General features: G+C 45.6%; 2 protein-coding genes across 4 annotated transcripts in view; one reads left to right on the top strand and one right to left on the bottom strand.

Annotated features, from left to right (window-relative positions):
* Positions 1-6865, top strand: part of LOC135249412 (CDP-diacylglycerol--glycerol-3-phosphate 3-phosphatidyltransferase, mitochondrial) — a 27315-nt gene extending 20450 nt beyond the window's left edge. Inside the window, exons 8-10 of one of the 2 annotated variants that reach the window (XM_064325036.1) lie at positions 3283-3431; positions 3882-4028; positions 5935-6865. In XM_064325036.1, coding sequence (XP_064181106.1) covers positions 3283-3431; positions 3882-4001 — 269 coding nt within the window. In that variant the 3' untranslated portion in view covers positions 4002-4028; positions 5935-6865. The remainder of the gene's footprint in view (positions 1-3282; positions 3432-3881; positions 4029-5934) is intronic. The other variant, XM_064325035.1, reaches the window with a different exon arrangement.
* Positions 6866-11222: 4357 nt separating this feature from the next.
* On the bottom strand, positions 11223-27823 carry LOC135249422 (autocrine proliferation repressor protein A-like). Of its 2 annotated transcripts, none has more exons than XM_064325058.1 (13): positions 27072-27823; positions 25393-25576; positions 23648-23696; positions 21888-22007; positions 21430-21528; positions 20694-20783; positions 20328-20457; positions 19384-19504; positions 15822-15948; positions 14977-15065; positions 14633-14726; positions 14118-14183; positions 11223-12951 (listed from the first exon to the last, which is right to left on the bottom strand). In XM_064325058.1, exons 1-13 carry the CDS (start codon positions 27289-27291, stop codon positions 12832-12834), a joined length of 1509 nt encoding a protein of 502 aa, XP_064181128.1. In that variant the 5' UTR covers positions 27292-27823; the 3' UTR covers positions 11223-12831. The 2 variants fall into 2 exon arrangements, with proteins under 2 accessions (XP_064181128.1, XP_064181129.1); XM_064325059.1 differs by having other exon boundaries at positions 27110-27251.

The following is a 27823-nucleotide window of genomic DNA, read 5'->3' as shown; positions in this document are numbered from 1 at the left end:
AAAATATACATAATATTAAACATAGTATTAAATATTAGCAGCAAATAAGTACCAGCCTGTACAGATGGGGGATATGGACAGTGAGAATAGGAGTATTAAATATTTAAATATTAACCATATAAAGTGCAGGAGTACTGATTAATATGTGCATAAGATTGTACATTGAACGTACATAGCATACACAGGAGGTCATGTGATCAATGTGATCCCAGAGATTAAGCTGAACACATTGAAGCTGAACACAGTAAAGCTGAACGCATTGAAGCTGGATGCATTGAAGCTGAACGCATTGAAGCTGAACACAGTAAAGCTGAACACATTGAAGCTGAACACAGTAAAGCTGAACACATTGAAGCTGAACACAGTAAAGCTGAACGCATTGAAGCTGAACTCATTAAAGCTGGACGCATTGAAGCTGAACGCATTGTAGCTGAACGCATTGTAGCTGAACGCATTGAAGCTGAACGCATTGTAGCTGAACACATTGAAGCTGAACGCATTGTAGCTGGACACATTGAAGCTGAACGCATTGAAGCTGGCTCGGCTGTAAATGGGGAAATGGGAACACTGACACTCATACTCCGCGTGACGGTTTTCATCCGAACCCACCGGGAAAAACGTTAACTGTCATGTTTTAATAAAAATGTCACGATGGCGTCAGTCAGTCAGTCAGTCAGTCAGTCAGTCCGTCAGTCCGTCAGTCCGTTCCTGAAGTGACAGTCTGCTGATGCCACATTAGACCAAACCTTTCATACAGATTCACAAGCAGTCTTCAGCTGTCAATCACACAGGCTTATAAAGATCGCTGAACTGCCGATAAATAAATGATGGGGCTGATGAAATTATTAAGAGGTTGGCATGAAATGTTTTGGCTGTTACTTGTATTTAATTTTTTAAAATATTTTTTGGTCTCCGTTTATCTGGGAGAGGACTGTCCTTACGCAAGTGATGTTGAAATAAATTCTTCTCAAGTCTGTGACTAAGAAAATTCCTGCTTAATTCAATCCACATGTTTTTGTGAGTTTGTGCTTGTGTTGGGACTGTAGTGGTGTGTGAGTTTATGGTTGTGTTGGGACTAGTGGTGTGTGAGTTTGTGGTTGTGTTGGGACTGAAGTGTGCAAGTTTGTGGTTGTGTTGGGACTGTAGCGGTGTGTGAGTTTGTGGTTGTGTTGGGACTGTAGTGGTGTGTGCGTTTGTGGTTGTGTTGAGACTGTAGTGGTGTGTGAGTTTGTGGTTGTGTTGGGACTGTAGTGGTGTGTGAGTTTGTGGTTGTGTTGGGACTGTAGTGGTGTGTGAGTTTGTGGTTGTGTTGGGAATGTAGTGGTGTGTGAGTTTGTGGTTGTGTTGGGACTGTAGTGGTGTGTGAGTTTGTGGTTGTGTTGGGACTGTAGTGGTGTGTGAGTTTGTGGTTGTGTTGGGACTGTAGTGGTGTGTGAGTTTGTGGTTGTGTTGGGACTGTAGTGGTGTGTGAGTTTGTGGTTGTGTTGGGACTGTAGTGGTGTGTGAGTTTGTGGTTGTGTTGGGACTGTAGTGGTGTGTGAGTTTGTGGTTGTGTTGGGACTGTAGTGGTGTGTGAGTTTGTGGTTGTGTTGGGACTGTAGTGGTGTGTGAGTTTGTGGTTGTGTTGGGACTGTAGTGGTGTGTGAGTTTGTGGTTGTGTTGGGACTGTAGTGGTGTGTGAGTTTGTGGTTGTGTTGGGACTGTAGTGGTGTGTGAGTTTGTGGTTGTGTTGGGACTGTAGTGGTGTGTGAGTTTGTGGTTGTGTTGGGACTGTAGTGGTGTGTGAGTTTGTGGTTGTGTTGGGACTGTAGTGGTGTGTGAGTTTGTGGTTGTGTTGGGACTGTAGTGGTGTGTGAGTTTGTGGTTTGTTGGGACTGTAGTGGTGTGTGAGTTTGTGGTTGTGTTGGGACTGTAGTGGTGTGTGAGTTTGTGGTTGTGTTGGGACTGTAGTGGTGTGTGAGTTTGTGGTTGTGTTGGGACTGTAGTGGTGTGTGAGTTTGTGGTTGTGTTGGGACTGTAGTGGTGTGTGAGTTTGTGGTTGTGTTGGGACTGTAGTGGTGTGTGAGTTTGTGGTTGTGTTGAGACTGTAGTGGTGTGTGAGTTTGTGGTTGTGTTGGGACTGTAGTGGTGTGTGAGTTTGTGGTTGTGTTGGGACTGTAGTGGTGTGTGAGTTTGTGGTTGTGTTGGACTGTAGTGGTGTGTGAGTTTGTGGTTGTGTTGGGACTGTAGTGGTGTGTGAGTTTGTGGTTGTGTTGGGACTGTAGTGGTGTGTGAGTTTGTGGTTGTGTTGGGATGTAGTGGTGTGTGAGTTTGTGGTTGTGTTGGGACTGTAGTGGTGTGTGAGTTTGTGGTTGTGTTGGGACTGTAGTGGTGTGTGAGTTTGTGGTTGTGTTGGGACTGTAGTGGTGTGTGAGTTTGTGGTTGTGTTGGGACTGAAGTGGTGTGTGAGTTTGTGGTTGTGTTGGGACTGTAGTGGTGTGTGAGTTTGTGGTTGTGTTGGGACTGAAGTGGTGTGTGAGTTTGTGGTTGTGTTGGGACTGTAGTGGTGTGTGAGTTTGTGGTTGTGTTGGATGTAGTGTGTGTGAGTTTGTGGTTGTGTTGGACTGTAGTGGTGTGTGAGTTTGTGGTTGTGTTGGGACTGTAGTGGTGTGTGAGTTTGTGGTTGTGTTGGGACTGTAGTGGTGTGTGAGTTTGTGGTTCGTGGGATGCAGTGAATTTCAGGCTCTCTCGCCTTGTTAGGAAAAATCGCCCGATTATTGAAATCTTTCTGTTAAGAGAAACGCACTTAAAGTTATAAGCACAAGGTTTATTCAGAGAAATGGTCACACGTAAGGGTTATTTTTAACATGGTGAGTTTTTACGAGGTCTTGTGCAGTAAAAACACATTTTCATCAACATTTTTGAGCCCTCCTGTTGAAAGTTCCAGAAGCTCTGACTCTGAGGAAAGAAAAAATCCATCAGTTTCAACAACACTGTCTTGAGTCCTTCACACACACACACACACACACACACACACACACACACACACCCGCCCTACACACACACACACACACACACACACACACACACGCACCCGCCCTACACACACACACACACACACACGCACCGCCCTACACACACACACACACACACACACCCGCCCTACACACACACACACACACACACACAACGCACCCGCCCTACACACACACACACAACGCTTTCGGAACTTTACCATGACCCGTTTCTTCGACATTCTCACACAAAAGAACAGACAACATTCTAACCTCTCTCTCTGTATAGGACTGTGGTACTACCTGGTTGGCTGTGACAGGCCCTGCCTCACCCTCATTGGCTCTCCCAACTTTGGCTACCGTTCTGTCCACCGGGACCTGGAGGCCCAGATTGCCATAGTAACAGAGAACCAGGAACTCCAGGCTCAGTTACAGCAGGTAAGACTGCAGTTCGGGATGGGGTCAAGGGTCCTGCAGGGTTCACCAGCTCTCTGTGGGGGCCCCCCCTCCCCCAAGCAGCCTCACAGAGTTCCTATCTGTGCTCATTCCTGGGGGGCCACGTTCTTTCTAAAGGAAGCTTGAGGGACGGACATCTTGTGTGTTTATGTACGGGTGTGTGAATAAGCTGCGGTCAGCATGCGGTGTTTGGCCGGCAGAGGCCTTCTGAAAGCACAGCTGTGGTTTACTCACACTGCAGAGGCCTTCTGAAAGCACAGCTGTGGTTTACTCACACTGCTGATACTGACTCACAGAGACGGGTCAGGTGTAACTAGGCAACCCCACTGGGGTCAGCCACTCTTACAGGAACACTGCCGGTGGCCATTTGTGCGATGAGAGGTGAAGGGTGAAAGGTCAGGTGTAACCTGGCAACCCCTCTTCCCCATGCAGGAGCAGGAGATGCTGTATCAGAGGTCCACAGAGGTGTGCAGCGCCACCTTCAGGCAGCCTGACCGGCACGTCAAGCTCTGGGTGCAGCTGATCACCCCGTTCATCAAGAACTTCTTCTGAGCGACCCGAGCCTACTGATCGGGTGAGGTGCATGTGTGTGTGTGTGTGTGTGTGTGTGTGTATGTGTGTGTGTGTGTGTGTGTGTAGTGTGTGTGTGTTTGTGTGTAGTGTGTGTGTGTGTGGTGTATGTGTGTAGTGTGTTTGTGTGTGTGGCGTGTGTATGTTTGTGTGTGTGTGTGTTTGTGTGTGTGTGTGTGTGTGTAGTGTGTGCGTGTGTGCATGTGTGTGTATGTGTGTGGGTGTGTGTGTACCCTTACTGCACAGCACTAGGACCACTCTTCCTGTAGTTCATTAGCTGGCCTGGCAGAGCACAGGAGCTGTGCTTGACTCTGCCTCTTAAGTAAACTCCTGTGAACCTGATTCCCCAGAGCGTTCATTCCGCAGGTCGAAAAGGGCAGGTAGTGAGAGTTGGACTGCATTCAGGTTTCGACGGTCGAAATGTTGCTGAGCGGGAAGTAGCATGACATAAAACATCCGAGCTGCTGCTCTTTATCGTCTGTGTGGGAGACACAAGCATTTCCTGATGATTACGCGATGATAATCAGGTGCCAGGCATCAACGGTGTGCGGGCAGCTATTGTAATTGTTTGAATATTTTACTATTGTTTCCACCTAGGGAGTCTATGGCAGCCCACAGAAGTGATGAGTGGACTTTGGTGAAATTTTGGCACATTGATAAAGGGCAGACTTGGGTATCCAGACAGCACGCTCGTCGTCAGTTCATCCACCCCTCTAGCGCCACCAACAGGCAAAATTTGATGTTCGATTTTTACCTATAACTTTTAAACCATTTGGCCTAGAGTCATGATTCTTTTTCTCTCCAAGTTAAACACACCCACCCCCTGTCAATACTGGATATTCCGCCATTTTGAATTTTTTGACAAACACATTTTTACCATCTCCTCCTTCTTTTGAACGGATCACCACAAAATTTGGCCTGTATGGTCTTGAGTGTACTGTGAGGAAGATTTGTTATAAAATAGCTGTTAGGTCAAACAATATGCTTTGTTCTATTGATGCCAAACTTGGCACTCTTCTTTGCAGGGGGCCTAAGGGGTACACAGCAAAGTGTGACCACTTGGGGGCGCTATGTCAGGAAAAATCTTTATATGCCAATTACGCTGCAATGGAAATAGATATTTCAACCAAACGTTTTGTGGAGCTTTACAGTATCCTAACTGGGAAATAATATGCCCTTGGGGTCGGCTATTTTTTTTTTTTTCTATTTTGGATTTTGGCAAAAACTCATTTGAACATCTAGAGTCTATCTACACTTTTGGGTATTACGTCTTAGGACATTTGTTCTTAAAAGTTGTTAAAAGATAGCTGCTTGTTCAAACAGTATGGCTGCAACATAAGGACGAATTTGGGGGCGAAGGCACCATTAAGGAAGAGTGGCCATATATCTGCAACCCTTTAGTTTATTTTCATCAAACTTGGTACACATGCTTGCCATGAGACCTGGGACACGCACACACTTGGGGGCGCTGGATTTAAAAAAAAAAAGTTTTAAATATCAATTGCTTTGAAACGAAAGCAGGGATTTCAACCAGATTTTGGGAAGAACAGTACAGTAATGGGTCTGAATTGAGCAACCGACAGATCAGAATTTGTTTCGTGGAGGCTCTGTAGCACTTGGCCCCTCCATTGCAGTGCTAACGCTCAATGCTAATGGTAATGCTAATTGTTGATGGTAATGTGAATGCTGGTGCTAACGCTCAATGCTAATGGTAATGCTAATTGTTGATGGTAATGTGAATGCTGGTGCTAATGCTCAATGCTAATGGTAATGCTAATTGTTGATGGTAATGTGAATGCTGGTGCTAACGCTCAATGCTAATGGTAATGCTAATTGTTGATGGTAATGTGAATGCTGGTGCTAACGGTCAGTGCTAATGCTAATAGTGCTAATCGCACTTCCTGTGTGTTCCCAGGTTACAGGTCCAGACGCAGGTGTGTCCTCGGGGGTCCTATGAACAGAGGGAGGAGGGCTGGCAGCTCCACAGCCACCAGTCTCAGACACCCCCCCCCCCCTTTCATCTCAAGCCATCCCTCACTTCCTGTATTTCCTTTACGTTTGCGTGCCACCTCATTTCCTGTTAATGTGTGCACGGCTTGTCTCTTGTCAGCGTGTGTTCTGTCCAGCCCCACTGCCCCTTGCCCCCCCCGCCCCCCGGCCCCCCTGCCCCCTGTGCCCCGTGTCTGTAAGTCCTCTCACTCCTGACGTGATGTCATGTTGACACACGAGAGGTCACTACATTTCACTCCCTGTCCAAAACGGCCTCTGATGTGCAGCGTTATGGTTTTAAAAGGAAAACCCAGGTGCTCTGAGAAAAGACCCCTGAGGGATTTTCATTGTTTGTGCTCGTTTTTATATGACATGATAACAAAGTGTGAGGCCTGTAGACTGTTGGACTGCGGGGTGTGTATGGGGGGGGGGATGTGTGTGTGGGGGGCGGTTCGTTTTGGAGTCGCCAAGCCGTTATGGATCGCACTTACAGAAGCCTTACGGTACGTGTGACAGCAGTGATCCGGTGTATCGGCAGCTGGGCTTCAGAGCCACCAACGTCAATGAGCACTGCGTACTCCCATACAGCCATGTTTTACCCAAGTGTGATGTCACAAGAGGAAGATACCATATCAGGATCTAAGGGGGGAATCGGGGTGAGGCCATAACTGTGTGGTGAAGGGTCTTAAGCTACAGGTCTAAAAGTCCTGGAAGTAAAGACGTTACAGTTATGACAAAAAGCTAATTTACATGTAATTTACAGCCAATCTAACATTGTACAGTGTTTATGTTTGTAAATTAACAGAAGAAATGTGTATTGAAGTAGTAGGTTTTTCAAATAAAATGGTTTGACTGGAGTCTGTAGACGTCTATTTCCTTACACTATTGTACACTCTTTCCTTACAGACACACAAAATCCCTGCAGACTACGAAACAGACAAGACAACAAGCAAACCCCCAATATCAAACCGATAGCCAGCTAATATGGCCTAGTTTTTATTAGATAGATAGCAAATGCCAATCACTAATCTCTACGAAGGACCACTGATTTTAGTGACCACTGAACGATCACTGGCTGGTCATTCAGTCATCTGGACATATTGGGAAAGGTCGTACCTGTGAAAGGCCCAGGGAGGCATCGTACAAAAGGCATTGTACAAATCAGGAGTCATAAAAGTATTTTGTGTTCATCAGAAACTTCAGAACAGCAGAAAAGCCAATATAGCCGCGTTTCCACCAAAATTACCCGGAACTTTCAGTCCCAGGAACTACTTTACCAGGAACTAAAAGGTTCCTTCAGCCAATGGTTGTCTGCGTTTCCACCGGGGTCTAAAGTACCGCGAAGATTAGGCAAATTAGCCCACTGACGTTGTCGTCGGTCCATCTGTCATATGATTTCTTCTGTAACCCCATACTACCACCGAAGTAGCCTACATTATTTTCTAATAACCGGGACAGCCCGGAGGGGTTTATTCCACTTATATACAACGGGTTACCAACAATGACTATATATGGTTACTTTTGTATTTATTGATTTTCATATATCCTCTCAAACACATTCATTAACAGCAGAAAACATGCACACGTTGTAAACAATTTGCTGTTTTATTACTTTCTCGTTGTCAATTCCATATAGGCTAATCGCAAAATGACAAGAATAGAACGAAAACTCGGACTTGCGTGAAAATGTAAATTAGTAGTGGTACAGCCACCGTTTGCTTTCCTTCGAAGTTACTGCTAGCCGAGCAGCGAAGTGTGCCCTCCAGATGCGAACCATGCACCATAAATGAGTCCATAGTCTTCCTGGTCTTTTCGTGGAATTGAAAAATGGCAGTAAAATTACGGCAGTCTGAAAAAGCTAAAGCGAAGATTACTAGAATTAACCTGTTATTTTACCCGGATAAAAAGTGCGGAAGGTGATTTCCAGTTTGCTTGTACTGTATCACCAATGTTAATTATGCAGAACTACCGCATACCTCACATAACTGTATCAAACGTTTTGAGTCAATTACAACGGGCTAACAAAGAAAATCCGGAAGAAAATATTCAGCAACCGAATTAATCCGTTTGAATGTTTTGGTAGCCTACGTAATATGCTGTCCCAGCACGAATGCTTAGCATTTTATAAAACGAATACTAAAGCAAGAAAAGAACAGAAGAGCACACGTTATAATTCCAAGACGTTGACAGGTTATAACCAAAAGTAGGCTACTGCGCCGCATAACATACAAGTTTGATTTGAAGTTATTATGAAAATAAATTGGTTTGCCGCTGCATATTTTCAAACATGGCGGGTAATGGCGGAAAATAAATACAACACAAATGCTACGAGTACTCGACCAATCAGAAATGTTCAGCGCTGCAAGCTCCACCCAAAAGGTTCCTGTACTTTCGGAAAGTACTACCCCCCGAGCAGGAACGTTTTGGGGGGTAAAACAAAGCCCCCAGAACTAAATTTAGACCCTAGTTCCTGCGGTGGAAACGCACTGAGTTCCTCAAAAGGTTCCTAGTTCCGGGGTATAGTTCCTGCGGTGGAAACGCGGCTTATGGCAGTATGTTATTGGTCACTGAGGCAGATCTGTTCTTCATGAGGAGAGGGATCTTTGTGCCAACTTTTGTAATTCTTCATAAAATGGTGTTCAGGGATTGGACTGGTAAATGTCAAAATTTTAGTTTTGTGCACCATATCACCACCAGGTGGCTAGTCCTTGCTATATTTGAACTAAGACAAGTGTTCAGCTATCCAGACAAGCTTACCAAGTTTGGCAATTCTGATCAACACAAGTTATCAGAGCCACTACAATAACAATGTATATCTATTCTGCAAGGAGCCACCAAACCGTGTAACTGCAAGTCTTAGGTTGTGTCGTCCGTTAAGAACATGAGACTTGTCTCCCGGAAAGCCCCCTGAAATTTACCCCTGATGTGGAGTTTATAAAGTGTCCCTCAGAGATCTGACATTTGGGAGAGCTGCGGAGGGGAGGGGCAGATATTACTCTTCTCCCTACAGACGACCGAGCCTCAGTTACACTCCACCTCTTCCTCCTCTTCCTCGCTTTCTTGTTGGTTGACCTTAAGTCCAGCATCCTTTCTCAGCTGCATTTTAGTGAGAAAGTGTGTCTTCTGCTTGTGACGCTGTGAGGCTGGAAGGCTGTCCTCTGTGCAGCGGACGCCGTCGTCTTCGTTCGGTCCCAATGGCTCATGCTGGCGAGAGTCCATGTGATCCCAAATGAGCCACCGCCAGAAGTGTTCTCAAGGTAAAGGTCTGCGTACAGGGTACAGAGCGTTCAGCATTTCCCCTTCATCCACACTGTAACGGATGGGGATATTCTGTGTACACAGGTACAGGTACACAGGTACACGGGACACAACCGAAAAACTCAGTCACCCCAGCACTCTACAGACTTCACTTTGACTCGCCCCCCCACTTCCGCTTGTGTGCAACGCCATGTTTTTAAACACGCCCCTTTTTCAGAGGGTGTGTTTCATGCGCCTTTGAGAGCAAATACCAAACATTAAAAACACAAAAGGCTTTCTGCCGAACACACTCCTCAGATAAAATCTGCTGCGTCAGTGTGTCTGTACTTTGTTGCCTCTCCACAGCCAATTATAATAATTTGATATTGTTGGTGTGGTGGCTAGCCTATATTTAGATGAAAAGTTAATGATGTCATAAAACATGTTCCATAAAAAGACATGACCAGAAATTGTTTTATGTAAGTAAAACAACATTTTATTCAGAATATTTGTTTAATGCCACAAAATTTAATTTGTACAATTCAAGTTTTTCTGTTTTTTTTTCCATTACAAGGGTATTAGATTATTGGTAACACATTATTTTAAGGTCTGCTTATAAATAAACCATTATTAAACTGAATTTTAACCATCAGTCAACATGTAAGACAGTAGCTGTAATTAGTTCATTAGTCTTTATTAACATTAATAAACACATTAATGTATAAAGTTTGTTGTTCAAGATTTATATGTGATTACAGTTTCTGATAAAATGTTTACAAATGGTTTTCACCACCTGTTTGATCAATGTCTTAATATATTACTAACATTATCATTAACATTTAAGTCCCTTTAAACTTAAAAAAAAGGTTTAAATACATATAATATAAATCATACTTAAATAGTTACATAAGTTATGACTGCTCCTGATGGCTTAAAAACCTAATTACGCATGCCAGTAACACCTTAGGTTGGCTTTTTATTCAATATTTATAAAACATTTGAATATAATTATTATCTTCGCCAGGCGGAGACATGTGCATGCTGGCAGCAGGCCAATGACCTGAATTCTCAAATATTTTGCAAATCGGTCAACGACAAGTATTTTATTTGAATTAATTTCCATCATTTTTGTCCATTGAAATAGACTGAGCGCTAACTCCTAACCGGCCGCTAGGGGCCGCAAGTGATCAACAACGGCTTCCGCTTGGAATGCCTGGCGAAGATCTGCACTCTACTGAGTGCACTCTTCTAGTTTGGTCATGTACTGGCTAACACAGGGGATTTATTTAAGGTTTTTTAATGGCTGGTTGTTTATTAATGTTGATAAATACATTAAGTAATTATAGTTATTGACTTACAGTTTACTAACGGTTACAATACAGTTTAATAATGGTCTATTTATAGTTCATAAGCAGACCCTTAACCTGAGTATTCATAAGTCTCCAGTTTTGCTTTCTTTTGAGTCCACAATAGAAATATTTTTGTATAGTCCCACGGCTAAAGTCCTGCTCTAGACTACAGTCCCGCAGGAATAATCCTGGTCTAGACTATAGTCCCGCAGGTATAGGCCTGCTCTAGACTATAGTCCCATGGAAATAGTCCTGCTGTAGACTATAGTCCCATGGAAATAGTCCTGCTGTAGACTATAGTCCCATGGAAAAAGTCCTGCTCTAGACTATAGTCCCATGGAAATAGTCCTGCTCTAGACTATAGTCCCATGCAGACCTGCAAACTCATCAGGGGTGAAAAAGGTGACAAAGATGCAAACCCCCTAGGGGGGTCTGGGGGCATGCCCCCCCAGGAAGAACATTTTTTAAATATCAGCTTTAAAATGTGGATTTACTGTAGATTTTAGCATGAGGATATAGGGAAAAACTCAGCCTAGAATTAATGTAATCTTACTGCTAATGTCCCCCTTACATTACAAAAGTAATGTAAGGGGGACATCAGTTCAGGGCAAGGCAAGAGAGTGCAGGGCCGGGTCCAAAATTGTATTAAAATGCATTGCATCCAGTATACAATAAGTATAAATCAAAAACACAATATGTACAACAACTGACAAATCAAATGGAAAACACAGCTTATGTTATATTTTGGTAGAGAGAGACAGAAAGAGAGAGAGAGTGGCAATATGGTCTGGCAAGGTGTGTTCTATTACACACATTATTTAACTGACTAGTACTGATAGTTTAACTTAAGGCACAGTGGCTGCTGAGCTGAAAATCGAGGAGGCAGAAAACTTCCCCTGATTATTAGTCTTGACTTGCAATCATTTTCCTTGAAGTCTGCCCACGATCTGAATAATTCAACTGTAGATAAACACAGTTTCCTTCGTCACTCCATGCTATGAAGATCAAATAAATTCAAAATAAATTATAAACTGAAAAATGCCATCGAACCTGTGCTAGTTCAAATGACAAAATCTGCGTATTCCAGATCTTTGCCATGAAGATTTTCGGAGTGTGTACGTTTATCCAGTTTTTAATATGCAATTGCAATGTGCTCAATTTTGCGACGCAAATAGAATCTTTTTTTCGTCTAAACTAATCGAGGAGAACTGTCTCTATCATATTTAGTAATATGTAATTTCTAATCAACCACAATAATTAAAAACAAGTTGACACCAATAATACCGTTAATCAGTTTAAGGGATTTTCTGCCTGTTCATTTTTCAGCTCAGCACCCATCACTAGGGCACCCAGTGGTTTTCTTTCACTTTAAAAACAAGACCAGGTCAAAACCTAGTAGGTTTTGAGGACTGCCCCGCTATTGCGGTCCAGCCAAAAATAACTAGCACTTTATTGCTGTAAGCGGTGGGTACAGACAATTTGACAATTAGGACGTTGGCTCTTCTCCATTGCTCTTAATGGTCTACAAGAATACAAATAATTCGAAATCCACGCCTGAAAATCCATTATTACAATACTTGGTAGATTTGTTAATCACCGCTGATGGCGTTAATTTCTACTTGTTTAACGTGACTTTCGAAAGGTTAGCTAGCGTTGTCGTAAAATTTACTGTTAACACATTACTATGGTTGCGGGTCAGGCACTTTTCACGGTAAGAGGAAATTTTAGGATAGCCCTTCCAACATTGCTTGTGTCGGAAGTGCTGCAACGGAAACAGCGATAGATTTACCCACAAGCCACATCTGTCCAAAATGTAAACAAGTAAGGCAGTCAGTCTTCACGGTCGGGGAAAATTTTATGACAGCGTCACCCAGCGAGTGAACACCACAAACGGCGGTGGTGTAAGAGTTATTGGCTCATTACTAGTAACTGATTGTGGCGAAAATCTTCGGTGGCGAACCCCCCCCCCCAATTTCAAAAACTCATCGGATCTACACGAATCACACAAATGACCTATTTTGGATTCAAAACGGCAAATTTTTGCTCTAGACTTTAGTCCCATGGAAATAGTCCTGCTCTAGACTATAGTCCCATGGAAATAGTCCTGCTCTAGACTACAGTCCCATGAGAAGAGTCCTGCTCTAGACTATGGTCCCGTGGGAAGAGTCTTGCTCTAGACTATGGTCCCATGGGAAGAGTCCTGCTCTAGACTATGGTCCCGTGGGAAGAGTCTTGCTCTAGACTATAGTCCCGTGGCATGTCTGTGCTTTGCAATCTGGGAAGGGAAAGGTGTCGGGGATGATCTGCACCTCTGTAGTGAAGGTCTGCACTGTGCCCAGGGGCCCGGAGAAGGAGGCCTGCAAGAGTGGCAGAAACCCGTCATTTAAATTTACATTCACATTCATATTTACATTAACATTTAAATTAATATTTACAATAACATTTACATTCATATTTACAATAACATTAATATTTACATTAACATTTAAATTAATATTTACAATAACCTTTACATTCATATTTACAATAACATTCATATTTACAATAACATTCATATTTACATTAACATTTACATTCATATTTACAATCACATTCATATTTACATTAACATTTACATTCATATTTGCATTTATATTTGCATTTGTATTTACATTTACAGTCATATTTACATGTGCATTTTTATTTATGCTCATATACAGTGAAAAGATTTTTCTGTTTGAGTTCTGCCAGCAGAACAAAGGGCAAAGGTGAGAATTATCAACAGGTACCAAAGCTGGCAACCTGCCAAGATAGGAGGACCAGTCAGTTTGTGGGGGCGGAGTTAATGCCAGGAGGACCAGTCAGTATGTGGGGGCGGAGTTAATGTCAGGAGGACCAGTCAGTATGTGGGGGCGGAGTTAATGTCAGGAGGACCAGTCAGTATGTGGGGGTGGAGTTAATGTCAGGAGAACCAGTCAGTTTGTGGGGGTGGAGTTAATGTCAGGAGAACCAGTCAGTTTGTGGGGCAGAGTTAATGTCAGGAGGACCAGTCAGTTTGTGGGGGCGGAGTTAATGTCAGGAGGACCAGTCAGTTTGTGGGGGCGGAGTTAATGTCAGGAGGACCAGTCAGTATGTGGGGGCGGAGTTAATGTCAGGAGGACCAGTCAGTATGTGGGGGCGGAGTTAATGTCAGGAGGACCAGTCAGTTTGTGGGGCAGAGTTAATGTCAGGAGGACCAGTCAGTTTGTGGGGGCGGAGTTAATGTCAGGAGGACCAGTCAGTTTGTGGGGGCGGAGTTAATGTCAGGAGGACCAGTCAGTATTTGGGTTTGGGGGCGAGTTAATGTCGGAGGACCAGTCAGTTTGTGGGGCGAGTTAATGTCAGGAGGACTAGTCAGTTTGTGGGGGCGGAGTTAATGTCAGGAGGACCAGTCAGTTTGTGGGGGCGGAGTTAATGTCAGGACCTGGCAGTTTTGGGAAAAGGAGTAAAGTCACTGAAAAGTAATCAATTTTTTGGGAAGGGAATTAAATGTCAGTAGAATTACCTCAATGAAGAAAGCTCTCCATCCAAATTTGGGCACCAGGAACTCCTTCATATACACGCCTGGAGTCTACATAAAATACACAGTAAACACACAGAGCTGACATTCAGATATTTAATAAATGTCCTAATTCAGAGTGGCTTAATGAGATATATATATATACACACACAGGCATATATACACACACACACACACATATATATATATATATATATATATATATATATATATATAATAATACAGCTGGGTATTTACTGAAGCCATTTAGGTGAAATACCCTACTCAGATGTACAGCAATGCCCCACCTGAGGATCAAACTTGCAACCTCTGAGTGAGGGCAGCACTAAAAGGGTTGAGCTAGAATGTGGCCTTATTCTTGTGTGACTTGTTTATTTAAATAATTATTTTAATTTGTTAAAATAAGTAAATTGCTGGCAGCTCCCTGCAGCTTCAGCCATTGCAGGGATGGGGTGGGGATGGGATGGGGGAGGGGGGGGTCTGGGGAGTGAGATGCATACCGGATTGCTGACAGGAGACGACCACCACAGAACGGGACGGAACAGAATGTGCCCCGGACGTCCTGGCCAGGCCACTGCCCAGCGGAAATCTCGCCTGAGTAGAGGGGGTGTGTTCCATTAAAGCCCAAATTTCAATGTTCAATCTATTTAAATTACATCACATGGAGTAACCACATCTAAGAGTCTGATCTTTAAAAAATAATTCAAAGCTCCTGTATTTATTATTAGCAGTAGAAGTAGTAGAAGTAGTGGTAGGAGCAGTAGTTCCGTTGAGGAATAAAATGTATTATTATAAGTATTAGTAATAGTACTATTTTTTTTCGTTTTGTTTTGCACACACCCACCTCTTTGCATCCCAGGTGGAAGCCTCGTAGGCGAGCACTTTGATTGGTGGTGAGTCAGTGTACAGGTAAATGGCACCTGAACCCTCCGACTGTGAAGAGAAGGAACATTCACACAGGAGAGATGGGACTCTGGGACCCCCTGCTGGTATGCTGTGGAACTGCATCAGCAGGTTGGGACTATCAGTTACGTAAGAAAAAAGCATCACACTCCGTGTGAACCCCAGCTCTGCCCTTCATGCGAAATGGAGCTCCTAAGCTGGGAGTTCACTCGATAAGAAGGCAAACTCAGCCAAAATCAAACCACAGCCGAACACGACACCACATACCGATGTGCATTTGCAGCTGCAAACTGTTTGTTTAATAGTAATCCACGCCAGCAAGCTCCAGAGATTCAGATACTGCGGCTGTGACGACCGCGGGAAACACGGACGTGACAAAGTTCGTTTCACCAATAAGCACAGAGATCAGGCACTGAAGGCCAGGTGAAAAAGCAGAAACGTAGAGAGATGGATTATTTCAGTCACTTTAGCTCATTTAGAACCGCTAAAAGAGAAGAACAAAGGGGAGATGGTATGTTTGTCAGCTCAATAACACAAGCAGACGGGACGAGCAGCCAATGCAGCGAACCATGTGATATTTTAGATCTCCATGGCGATCTCCATGCTGCTGTCAGTGAGCGAACATCTGGGCTAGTTCGGCCAGCAGGGATGTGCACACTGCGATGGCCGAGGTCAGTGTGGAGGTTTGTCATTTTATGTTGTGCACTTCACACAAACTCGCCGAAGCTTGCTTCTGCAACAAGTATACACCCAACTTGAGATGGGCTGAGGGTTTCCGAGGCTTACCTGCGTCCTGTTCCAGTGCATTGTGGGTCGTTTGAGGCCCAGCATGGTGCTGCAGTAGAAGGACAGGGTGGAGAGCAGTACGGTCTCCCAGTGACCCACACACAGGTGCTCGGTGTTGGGCAGGACCCTGAGAGAAACACACACACAGGTGCTCGGTGTTGGGCAGGACCCTGAGAGAAACACACACACAGCTGCTCAGTGTTGGGCAGGACCCTGAGAGAAACCCACACACAGCTGCTCGGTGTTGGGCAGGACCCTGAGAGAAACCCACACACAGCTGCTCGGTGTTGGGCAGGACCCTGAGAGAAACCCACACACAGCTGCTCAGTGTTGGGCAGGACCCTGAGAGAAACACACACACAGCTGCTCGGTGTTGGGCAGGACCCAAACAGAAACCCACACACAGCTGCTCAGTGTTGGGCAGGACCCAAACAGAAACCCACACACAGCTGCTCAGTGTTGGGCAGGACCCAAACAGAAACCCACACACAGCTGCTCAGTGTTGGGCAGGACCCTGAGAGAAACCCACACACAGCTGCTCGGTGTTGGGCAGGACCCTGAGAGAAACCCACACACAGCTGCTCAGTGTTGGGCAGGACCCTGAGAGAAACCCACACACAGCTGCTCGGTGTTGGGCAGGACCCAAACAGAAACCCACACACAGCTGCTCAGTGTTGGGCAGGACCCAAACAGAAACCCACACAGCGCTCCGGTGTTGGGCAGGACCCTGAGAGAAACACACACCAGCTGCTCAGTGTTGGGCAGGACCCTGAGAGAAACCCACACACAGCTGCTCGGTGTTGGGCAGGACCCTGACAGAAACCCACACACAGCTGCTCAGTGTTGGGCAGGACCCTGAGAGAAACCCACACACAGCTGCTCAGTGTTGGGCAGGACCCTGAGAGAAACACACACACAGCTGCTCGGTGTTGGGCAGGACCCAAACAGAAACCCACACACAGCTGCTCAGTGTTGGGCAGGACCCAAACAGAAACCCACACACAGCTGCTCAGTGTTGGGCAGGACCCAAACAGAAACCCACACACAGCTGCTCAGTGTTGGGCAGGACCCTGAGAGAAACCCACACACAGCTGCTCGGTGTTGGGCAGGACCCTGAGAGAAACCCACACACAGCTGCTCGGTGTTGGGCAGGACCCAAACAGAAACCCACACACAGCTGCTCAGTGTTGGGCAGGACCCAAACAGAAACCCACACACAGCTGCTCGGTGTTGGGCAGGACCCTGAGAGAAACACACACACAGCTGCTCAGTGTTGGGCAGGACCCTGAGAGAAACCCACACACAGCTGCTCGGTGTTGGGCAGGACCCTGACAGAAACCCACACACAGGTGCTCAGTGTTGGGCAGGACCCTGAGAGAAACACACACACACAGCACCACTAATACTACCACATAGCAACAACATAACCACAACACACACACAGCTCCACTAATGCTACAACATAACTACAACATAACCACAACACACACACAGCACCATAATGCAACAACATAACTACAACATAACCACAACACACACACGCAGCACCACTAATGCTACAACATAACTACAACATAACCACAACACACACACGCAGCACCACTAATGCTACAACATAACTACAACATAACTACAACACACACACGCAGCACCACTAATGCTACAACATAACTACAACATAACCACAACACACACACGCAGCACCACTAATGCTACAACATAACTACAACACACACACAGCACCACTAATACTGCCACATAGCTACAACATAACCACAACACACACACAGCACCACTAATACTGCCACATAGCTACAACATAACCACAACACACACACGCAGCACCACTAATGCTACAACATAACTACAACATAACCACAACACACACACAGCTCCACTAATGCTACAACATAACTACAATACACACACAGCACGACTAATGCTACAACATAACTACAACACACACAAAGCACCACTAATGCTACAACATAACCACAACACACACACAGCACCACTAATGCTACAACATAACCACAACACACACACAGCTCCACTAATACTGCCACATAGCAACAACATAATCACAACACACACACAGCTCCACTAAAGCTACAACATAACTACAACATAACCACAACACACACACAGCACCACTAATGCTACAACATAGCAACAACATAACCACAACACACACACAGCACCACTAATGCTACAACATAGCAACAACATAACCACAACACACACACAGCACCACTAATGCTACAACAGAGCAACAACATAACCACAACACACACACAGCACCACTAATGCTACAACATAACTACAACATAACCACAACACACACACAGCACCACTAATGCTACAACAGAGCAACAACATAACCACAACACACACACAGCACCACTAATGCTACAACATAACTACAACATAACCACAACACACACACACAGCACCACTAATACTACCACATAGCAACAACATCGCATCAAATTTAAAACATTGGTCCTAGCATACCAGGCAGTCAAGGGATCAGCCCCAGCATACCTCCACAAGATATTCAAACCCTACATGCCAGCCAGATCCCTCCGTTCTGCTACCTCAGGACGCCTAGCACCTCCCCCTCTTCGCACCTGCACTTCCAGAACACGTCTCCTGTCTGTTCTGGCCCCACGATGGTGGAATGACCTCCCCGTGGAGGTCAGAACAGCTGAGACACTGACCCATTTCAAACGACAACTGAAGACTCACCTCTTCAGGCTGCACCTCTCCCCATCCCTCCCCTACCCCCCTGTAAATAACTGTAAGCTTAGGGTTGTAACTAGGCAGCTGTTTCGTAGGTGACTTAGGTGCATTAACTGTCTTAACTACTGCTTGTATTTTTTCCATAGACTGCGTTGTTGCCGTTCTCGTTGTGTTAGTGTTAATCAGTTTAACCTTCAGGGTCCAAGTTGAACTATGCGGTTGTTCCCTGCACTTGGACCGGTACTTCTCTCTAGGGGTTTTGTCATACTTGTTCCTGGTTATGGTTATACACTTTGTTGTACGTCGATCTGGATAAGAGCGTCTGCCAAATGCCTGTAATGTAATGCAATGTAACATACCACAACACACACACAGCTCCACTAATGCTACAACATAACTACAACATAACCACAACACACACACAGCACCACTAATGCTACAACATAGCAATAACATAACCACAACACACACACAGCACCACTAATGCTACAACATAACTACAACATAACCACAACACACACACAGCACCACTAATGCTACAACATAGCAACAACATAACCACAACACACACACAGCACCACTAATACTATCACATAACTACAACATAACCACAACACACACACAGCACCACTAATGCTACAACAGAGCAACAACATAACCACAACACACACACACAGCAGTACCACTAACAGTACAATGTAACTACAACATAACCACAACATACAAACACAAACACACACACACGAAACACCACTAATACTACAATATAACCACAATGCACACACACACACACACACACAATCCCATGCAGTAACCTTGCCTGAGGTGTTTCTCTCCGGGAAGCTGCTGGTAGTAGTAGCGGGAGTCGTCGGGGAGGAAGAACTCATCGCCGCCGGTGGAGATGATTAGCTTGGGCTTCATTCTGTAGCGCTCACTGTAGGCTGAGAGAAACACAGCGGACCACTACACCCTACAGGACTGTTACTACCACACACCCGACAGAACTGTTACTACCACACACCCTACAGGACTGTTACTACCATACACCCTACAGGACTGTTACTACCATACACCCTACAGGACTGTTACTACCATACACCCTACAGAACTGTTACTACCACACACCCTACAGGACTGTTACTACCATACACCCGACAGAACTGTTACTACCATACACCCTACAGAACTGTTACTACCACACACCCTACAGGACTGTTACTACCATACACCCGACAGAACTGTTACTACCACACACCCTACAGGACTGTTACTACCACACACCCGACAGAACTGTTACTACCATACACCCTACAGGACTGTTACTACCACACACCCGACAGAACTGTTACTACCACACACCCTACAGGACTGTTACTACCATACACCCTACAGAACTGTTACTACCACACACCCTACAGGACTGTTACTACCAAACACCCTACAGGACTGCTAATACTGTACCAAACACCCTACAGGACTGTTACTACCATACACCCTACAGAACTGTTACTACCACACACCCTACAGGACTGTTACTACCATACACCCGACAGGACTGTTAATACAGTACCATACACCCGACAGGACTGCTAATACTGTACCAAACACCCTACAGGACTGTTAATACCAAACACCCTACAGGACTGTTAATACCAAACACCTTACAGGACTGCTAAAATTATAAACCTACAGGGCTGGTAATGCATGTACGCACAAGTGTGTGTGTGTGTGCGTGTGTGTAGTGCTAGTGGATGATTTTCTCACCCAAGGGGTCGATCATGCTGGCTACTAATCTCATTCGAGGCGAGTCCAGGAACTGAGTGATGTTCAGCTCATAGTAGTTCTGGAAGGCGAAGGACCAGCCTCCATACGCTCTGAAATGGTGATGGAGATTCTACACAGACACACACACACAACCAGTCCCATGTACACACACACACACACACATGCACACAACTCAATCACAAAGAATAAGCCCAATTAGCATTTCAGAAACAAAGCTAAAACAGTGGAGTGGTACTTTAAGCATCTATAAGACAGGATCTTTCCCATGGAACAGAGCACCTGTGTGTTCATAAAGTAACTCTGGTGAGTAAGAGCCCTGCCCTAGCGACGCCCAGCCCTCCTCACCTCTGAGATGTTCAGAAGGTCCAATACAATGGGCAAGAAGGACACCACTCTGCTGTCCACTGCTGCCACCAACCAGGCTGCCCAGCCCCTCTGCTCACACACACACACAGAGCAAATTACATACACCACACACACACACACACACACACACACACAGCAAATCACATACACCACACACACACACACACACACAGCAAATCACATACACCACACACACACACACACACACAGCAAATCACATACACCACACACACACACACATAGCAAATCACACACACACACACATACACACACGCACACACAGAGCAAATTACATACACACAGCAAATCACACAAACACACACACACACACACACACACACACAGCAGCAAAGCTCACACACACACACACATAGCAAATCACACACACATACACACACACACACACACACATATCAGAAACACACAAGCACAGAGCTTATCACCAAGTTTTTATTATTATTATTATTATTATTATTATTATTATTATTATTACTATTGTTGTTGTTGTTGTTATTATAGTAGTAGTAGTCACAGAAGCATAAGCAGTCATAGAAAGTGAACAATTATCATTATCAGATCTAGTAGACTGGACTGATACACCGCACATAAACCTACAAACGTACCCCATCCATATTTATATATGGGATATATAAATAAAGTCACGCCCTGAACCAGGTCCAGACCCCCTGGGGGGGGGGGGGGGGGCAGTTCTCACCTTGGAAGCCCCCGCCACAGTGAACCTCTCGATGCGCTGCTTGCCTGCAGAGATCTTGAGCATGAAGTCAGTGACTGTGTCTATGCCCCGGACGCATGCCTGTGCAGACCCAGAGCAGAGATGCGACTCAATCTGTACACCATGTGGATGTGATACCCACACCAGCCCCGTCAGACATCAGCCCATCCGGCTGGCATTAACATCAGAGGATCCAGCCCACCATGGGAGATCTGGGATGGATCAGTACACACATGTGGGAGGGGCCAGGGCAGTAAGTGGGAGGGGCCATGGGAAGATGTGTAAGGGACCAGGGGAAATAAGTGGGAGGAGCCAGTGGAGATGTGGGCGGTATTAGGGAGGAGCCAGGGGAGATGAGGGAAGGGCCAGTGGAGATGTGGGGGGGGTTAGTAATGCATGTGGGAGGGGCCAGAGACACAGCATGAAGCTATGACAGTCACCTTAGTCATTGGGAAGAGGAGGAGCCACTGGGGCTCGTCGTTGAGATTGCTCAGGAAGTGCCACCAGGTGTAGGCCATGAGGCTGTCCTCACTGCGAGACTTCTTTCCCTCCGCGTCGTGCTGTGGTGCCACACAATAGCGAGAACACAGTTCATCCACACAACGAGAACAAGGTTCATCCAAACAAAAGGACACAGTTAATCCACACAACAGCGAGAACACAGTTCATCCACACAGCGAAAACAAGGTTCATCCAAACAAAAGAACACAGTTAATCGACACAACAGCAAGAACACAGTTCATCCACACTCAGAAACATAAGGGAACATGACTCATCCACACTCAGAAACATAAGGGAACATGATTCATCCATACTCAGAAACATAAGGGAACATGATTCATCCACACTCAGAAACATAAGGGAACATGATTCATCCACACTCAGAAACATAAGGGAACATGATTCATCCATACTCAGAAACATAAGGGAACATGATTCATCCACACTCAGAAACATAAGGGAACATGATTCATCCATACTCAGAAACATAAGGGAACATGATTCATCCACACTCAGAAACATAAGGGAACATGATTCATCCACACTCAGAAACATAAGGGAACATGATTCATCCATACTCAGAAACATAAGGGAACATGATTCATCCACACTCAGAAACATAAGGGAACATGATTCATCCACATGCAGAAACACATGCAGAGAAGCAAGTGTGGGCTTGGTTAGTACTTGGATGGGAGACCACCAGGGAATACTGAGTTGCTGCTGGAAGTGGTGTCAGTGGGCCAGCAGGGGGCAATCTTCCCTCTGGTCAAATAAACCCCAATGCCCAAGTGCAGTGACGGGGACACTGTGCTGTAGGAGATGCCGTCTTTCGGATGAGACGTTAAACCGAGGTCCTGACTCATGTGGTCATTAAAGAACCCGTGACACTATACGCAAAGAGTAGGGGGTTCCTCGGTGTCCTGGCTAAAATCCCAGATCTGGCTCTCGCAAAAACTTGCCACCTAATTATCCCCTGATTTAATTGGCTAAAAAATGTTCTCTCCCTCCAGTGGAGCTGCTCAGTGGCCAACAACAGAGGATTGTGGTTGTACTGGGCAGCTCCCAGGTGTGAATGTGTATGAGTGTGAAGCAGGGCGTTGCTGCAAAAGAGCATCCGTGCTCAGCGAACATACCCTGGGTAAATAAAGGTTAAATAAAAATAAAAAGATTATTTACCAGCATTTTTGCTTATCTAAATGTTACTCACTGCTGTTCACTGTATGTACATGCTTGTAATTTCATTTCATATTTAATAATTTTTTATTTCTGAATCTGTACATGCTAAGCAGCAAATGGAAATGCCGTGTTCAGTTAAATCAATGACAGGCATGTTGAGGGCAGTGTGTTAGATGAGTTGACAGGCATGTTGAGGGCAGTGTGTTAGATGAGCTGACAGGCATGTTGAGGGCAGTGTGTTAGATGAGCTGACAGGCATGTTGAGGGCAGTGTGTTAGATGAGCTGACAGGCATGTTGAGGGCAGTGTGTTAGATGAGCTGACAGGCATGTTGGGGGCAGTGTGTTAGATGAGCTGACAGGCATGTTGAGGGCAGTGTGTTAGATGAGCTGACAGGCATGTTGAGGGCAGTGTGTTAGATGAGCTGACAGGCATGTTGGGGGCAGTGTGTTAGATGAGCTGACAGGCATGTTGAGGGCAGTGTGTTAGATGTGAAACGGCCGCAGGCTGTGGGTCTGTACCAGGAAGGACAGCGGCTGGTTGGGGATCTGAGTCAGACAGGCAGTGACCCTGGAAGAGAGAAGAGCTGTCAGTCAAGTGCACCAGGAACGCTATTGGTTTACTGAAACAGAAAAACACTCTAACACACTAACAATCTGCCTCATACAGTACTCACTGTACAAACTGCCTCATACAAACTACTGCACAATGCAAACACCGCAACACTAACAAACACTACACACTGCAAACACTGCAACATTAACAAACACTGCACACTGCAAACACTGCAACACTAACAAACACTACACACTGCAAACACTGCAACATTAACAAACACTGCACACTGCAAAACATTGCACCACTATCACTCTAACAAGTACCACACACAATGCAACACACTTGGCTCATTTCAATTGCTTATTTTCACATCTTGCACCCTTTCCTCATTCTTCAGCTCCACCCATTCGAGGACACAAGGAAAGGATGTGAGGAAACAATATGAGAATTGAGGAATCAAGCAAACGTTTTTGGAAAATGGAACGTCAAGCATCAGTTTGACACCACATCAATTACCGACATGGCAAATGTGGAGAGGTGGATCCACAGGTCAATCATCTATACGTAACATGTTTTGAAAAAATACTTCTGCAAAAAGGATGCACTTATGTTTCCTCCAGGAGCCTCCTTGCTCCTCCCTCCTGAGGAGCATTTAACAGTTTGGAATGCCCTTAAAGATGGCGGCCCTTGATGGATTTCCTGGTCAGCTGAGGACCATGGAGACCAGGACAGACAAAATAAGCTGTTAGAATGAGCCCACTGTGGTGCTCTGTGATGTAATGCACACGCTGTGATGTAATGCACACCCTGTGCACTGTGATGTAATGCACACACTGTGATGTAGTGTACATGCTGTGATGTAATGCACACACCGTGATGAAATATGCACACTGTGATGTAGTGCACACGCTGTGATGTAATGCACACACTGTGATGTAATACGCACACTGTGATGTAGTGCACACTGTGATGTAATGCACACGCTGTGATGTGATGCATATGCTGTGATGAAATGTGCACACTGTGATGTAATGCACATGCTGTGATGTCATGCACATGCTGTGATGAAATGCACATGCTGTGATGTCATGCACATGCTGTGATGAAATGCACATGCTGTGATGTAGTGCACACTGTGATGTAATGCACACGCTGTGATGTAATGCACATGCTGTGATGTAATGCACACTGTATTGTAATGCACACGCTGTCATGTAATGCATACGCTGTGATGTAATGCACACTGTGATGTAATGCACACGCTGTGATGTAGTGCACACGCTGTGATGTAATGCACACTGTGATGTAATGCACACGCTGTGATGAAATGCACATGCTGTGATGTAGTGCACATGCTGTGATGAAATGCACATGCTGTGATGAAATGCACACGCTGGGATGTAGTGCACACGCTGTGATGTAATGCACACGCTGTGATGTAATGCACACGCTGGGATGTAATGCACACGCTGTGATGTAGTGCACATGCTGTGATGTAATGCACACGCTGTGATGTAGTGCACACGCTGTGATGAAATGCACACGCTGTGATGTAGTGCACATGCTGGGATGTAGTGCACCCGCTGTGATGTAATGCACACGCTGTGATGTAGTGCACACGCTGTGATGAAATGCACACGCTGTGATGTAGTGCACATGCTGTGATGTAATGCCTGAGCCCCAGCCCTTAAACTCAGGCAGGACTTACGTGCCACTGCTGGCGGCGAAGGCGGCAATGACGGCCTGCATGGAGCTGGTGTTGGTGGGGGGCTGCGGCCCGTTATCTCCCTGATCCACAAACAGGAAGCCGGAGTCCTCCAGCCCCGGCGTGATCCGGCGGGGCACCGTCACCGTCATGTAGTGCCACCACAGCGGCCGATCCACCAGCGACTCTACCAATCAACCAATCACACGCAGAGAGACATGAGAGAGGCATAGGCCAATCACACGCAGAGAGACATGAGAGAGGCATAGGCCAATCGCACGCAGACATGAGAGAGGGACACGCCAATCACACGCGGGAGAGGAGAGAGGGACCGGCCAATCACACGCAGGCAGAAGACAGGGATGGGCCAATCACACGCAGGCAGGAGAGAGGGACAGGCCAATCACACGCAGACAGGAGAGAGGGACCGGCCAATCACACGCAGGAGAGGAGAGAGGGACGGGCCAATCACACACAGACAGGAGAGAGGGATGGTCCAATCACATGCAGGCAGGAGAGAGGGACGTGCCAATCACATGCAGGCAGGAGAGAGGGATGGGCCAATCACACACAGGCAGGAGAGAGGGATGGGCCAATCACACACAGGCAGGAGAGAGGGATGGGCCAATCACACACAGACAGGAGAGAGGGACATGCCAATCACACACAGGCAGGAGAGAGGGATGGGCCAATCACACGCAAGCAGAAGGAAGGTGGAGAGGGATAGACCAATCACATGCAGGGAAGGGGGAAGGAGTGACCAATCACACAAAGGCATGAGGGCAGAGTCAGCACTGCTGTCAGTGTTGGTCCCATCGTCCTTACAGGACAGTGAGGAAATGTGGGCTATGTGACAAATACACAGTCAGTAAATCAATAAGCAGCAGCCCAGTCTAAACCATGTGACCCAATAGACTTTACTGTCTTTTATCATGATCATGCAAGTAACAAAAAAATGTTGGGTTCTTTTTTTGAGCGTAGAGAATTTGAAAACCTGTTTAGCGGCAGCGTTTATGCAGTACATGCTGTGTTGTTTCAAAACCTACATTTTTAATTTTACAGTGAGTAATAAGATTGCTGAAAAACACTAAGCTGAACGTGAGTACTATAAAACTACTATGATAATGACCTGAATGTGATTCACTTTATAAACTTAGTAAATGGCTTACAGTAAGTGGGTAAAAAAAATATTTTCAAATGAACTCTTTATAAATAAACGTATTTTAAATTAGTATGCGAATCTTTCTTTAAATGTGAGTATTATTAGAAGACTCAGAACTGTATAAAGACATGAAAAATAGTCAAACTTGCCAAGAAGCTTTCATTAATCAGAATTACTTTCATTACTACTCAAATCACAATTCTATAACTTAATATTTAAGATTAGAAAAACCCACATTCGGTATCAAGTTGCGCTTAGAACCTACTGTTTTCAAAACATGGAGCGTACAGAGGAACCGGAGAGGGTGGGAGGGGCCAGGCAGTGAAGGCTAGGAAGTAACTGAAAACAACCTCTACTGCGCATGCTCGAGGTCAAAAGCGCTTGCTGCCCATTGAATTCAATGAAGAAAACCAAGGTGATTTAACAATAAAAGAAAACGTCATCGGTCAATTATTTTTGTGATGCTAAATTTCACTATGCGTAGGATCTCCGGTCCCCCCATTCTGGTGTACCCTCATACCATTCAGCCACTGCAGAGATGTCATGTTGAGGACGTACGTGGTGAACTCCTCCTCTCTCATGGTGAGGTTATCGAGTACCGTATACGAGTAGTGCGGGTCGAAGGCGTTGACGTACTCGTCCAGAGCCGCTCGGGGGTCCCGCGGCCAGGGAGCAGCGCCGGCGGGCGGTTGCACAGTCCAGAGAACCGACTGCAGCAGCAGAATCCAGGTCCGGTCCATGCCGAAGCGTTACGAAAATGCCGCGAAAATGGCCGTTCTAGCGACGTCCCCTTTAATTTCAGTGCAGTTCTCTAGGTTTCTCACACAAGCTAGGTCTTCATTTCAGTCCGGTGCTGTAGGCAGTTAAGAGACTGCAGACGTCTCATTATCTTTACGCGGCAGTAGTCTGCGGCGGACTTATGTACGCGGACAGATAACAGTTGTGCAATTTGTTTTAGCTCTTTTGACACTTTTAAAAATCCAGGGGCAAGTCCAGGGGAACTCGCGCGCTTCCCTGTTCACCCTCCAGCCACAGCAGTTTACATGAACCACTCCTTTTGTTGCATGTTTGGATGGACGGGAATAACCGTCCGTTTAAAAATAAAAACAAAAACCGCTGGCAGTGTCATAACTCCACACCGCTGTCACCTGCGAGCTCTGTTTCCTGCTATTCTTACAGCAAAGAATGCTGCAACACCGGAACGTCACGTTTGCTGGGCAAACTTATCAAAACAAGACACTCACTCTGGAACTACAGTAAACGTACACAAAT

This window comes from Anguilla rostrata, chromosome 2 (assembly GCF_018555375.3).
Source record: "Anguilla rostrata isolate EN2019 chromosome 2, ASM1855537v3, whole genome shotgun sequence".
NCBI lineage: Eukaryota > Metazoa > Chordata > Actinopteri > Anguilliformes > Anguillidae > Anguilla > Anguilla rostrata.
Note: the sequence above shows the minus strand (reverse complement) of the source record. Positions and strands in the feature narration are given on the sequence as shown.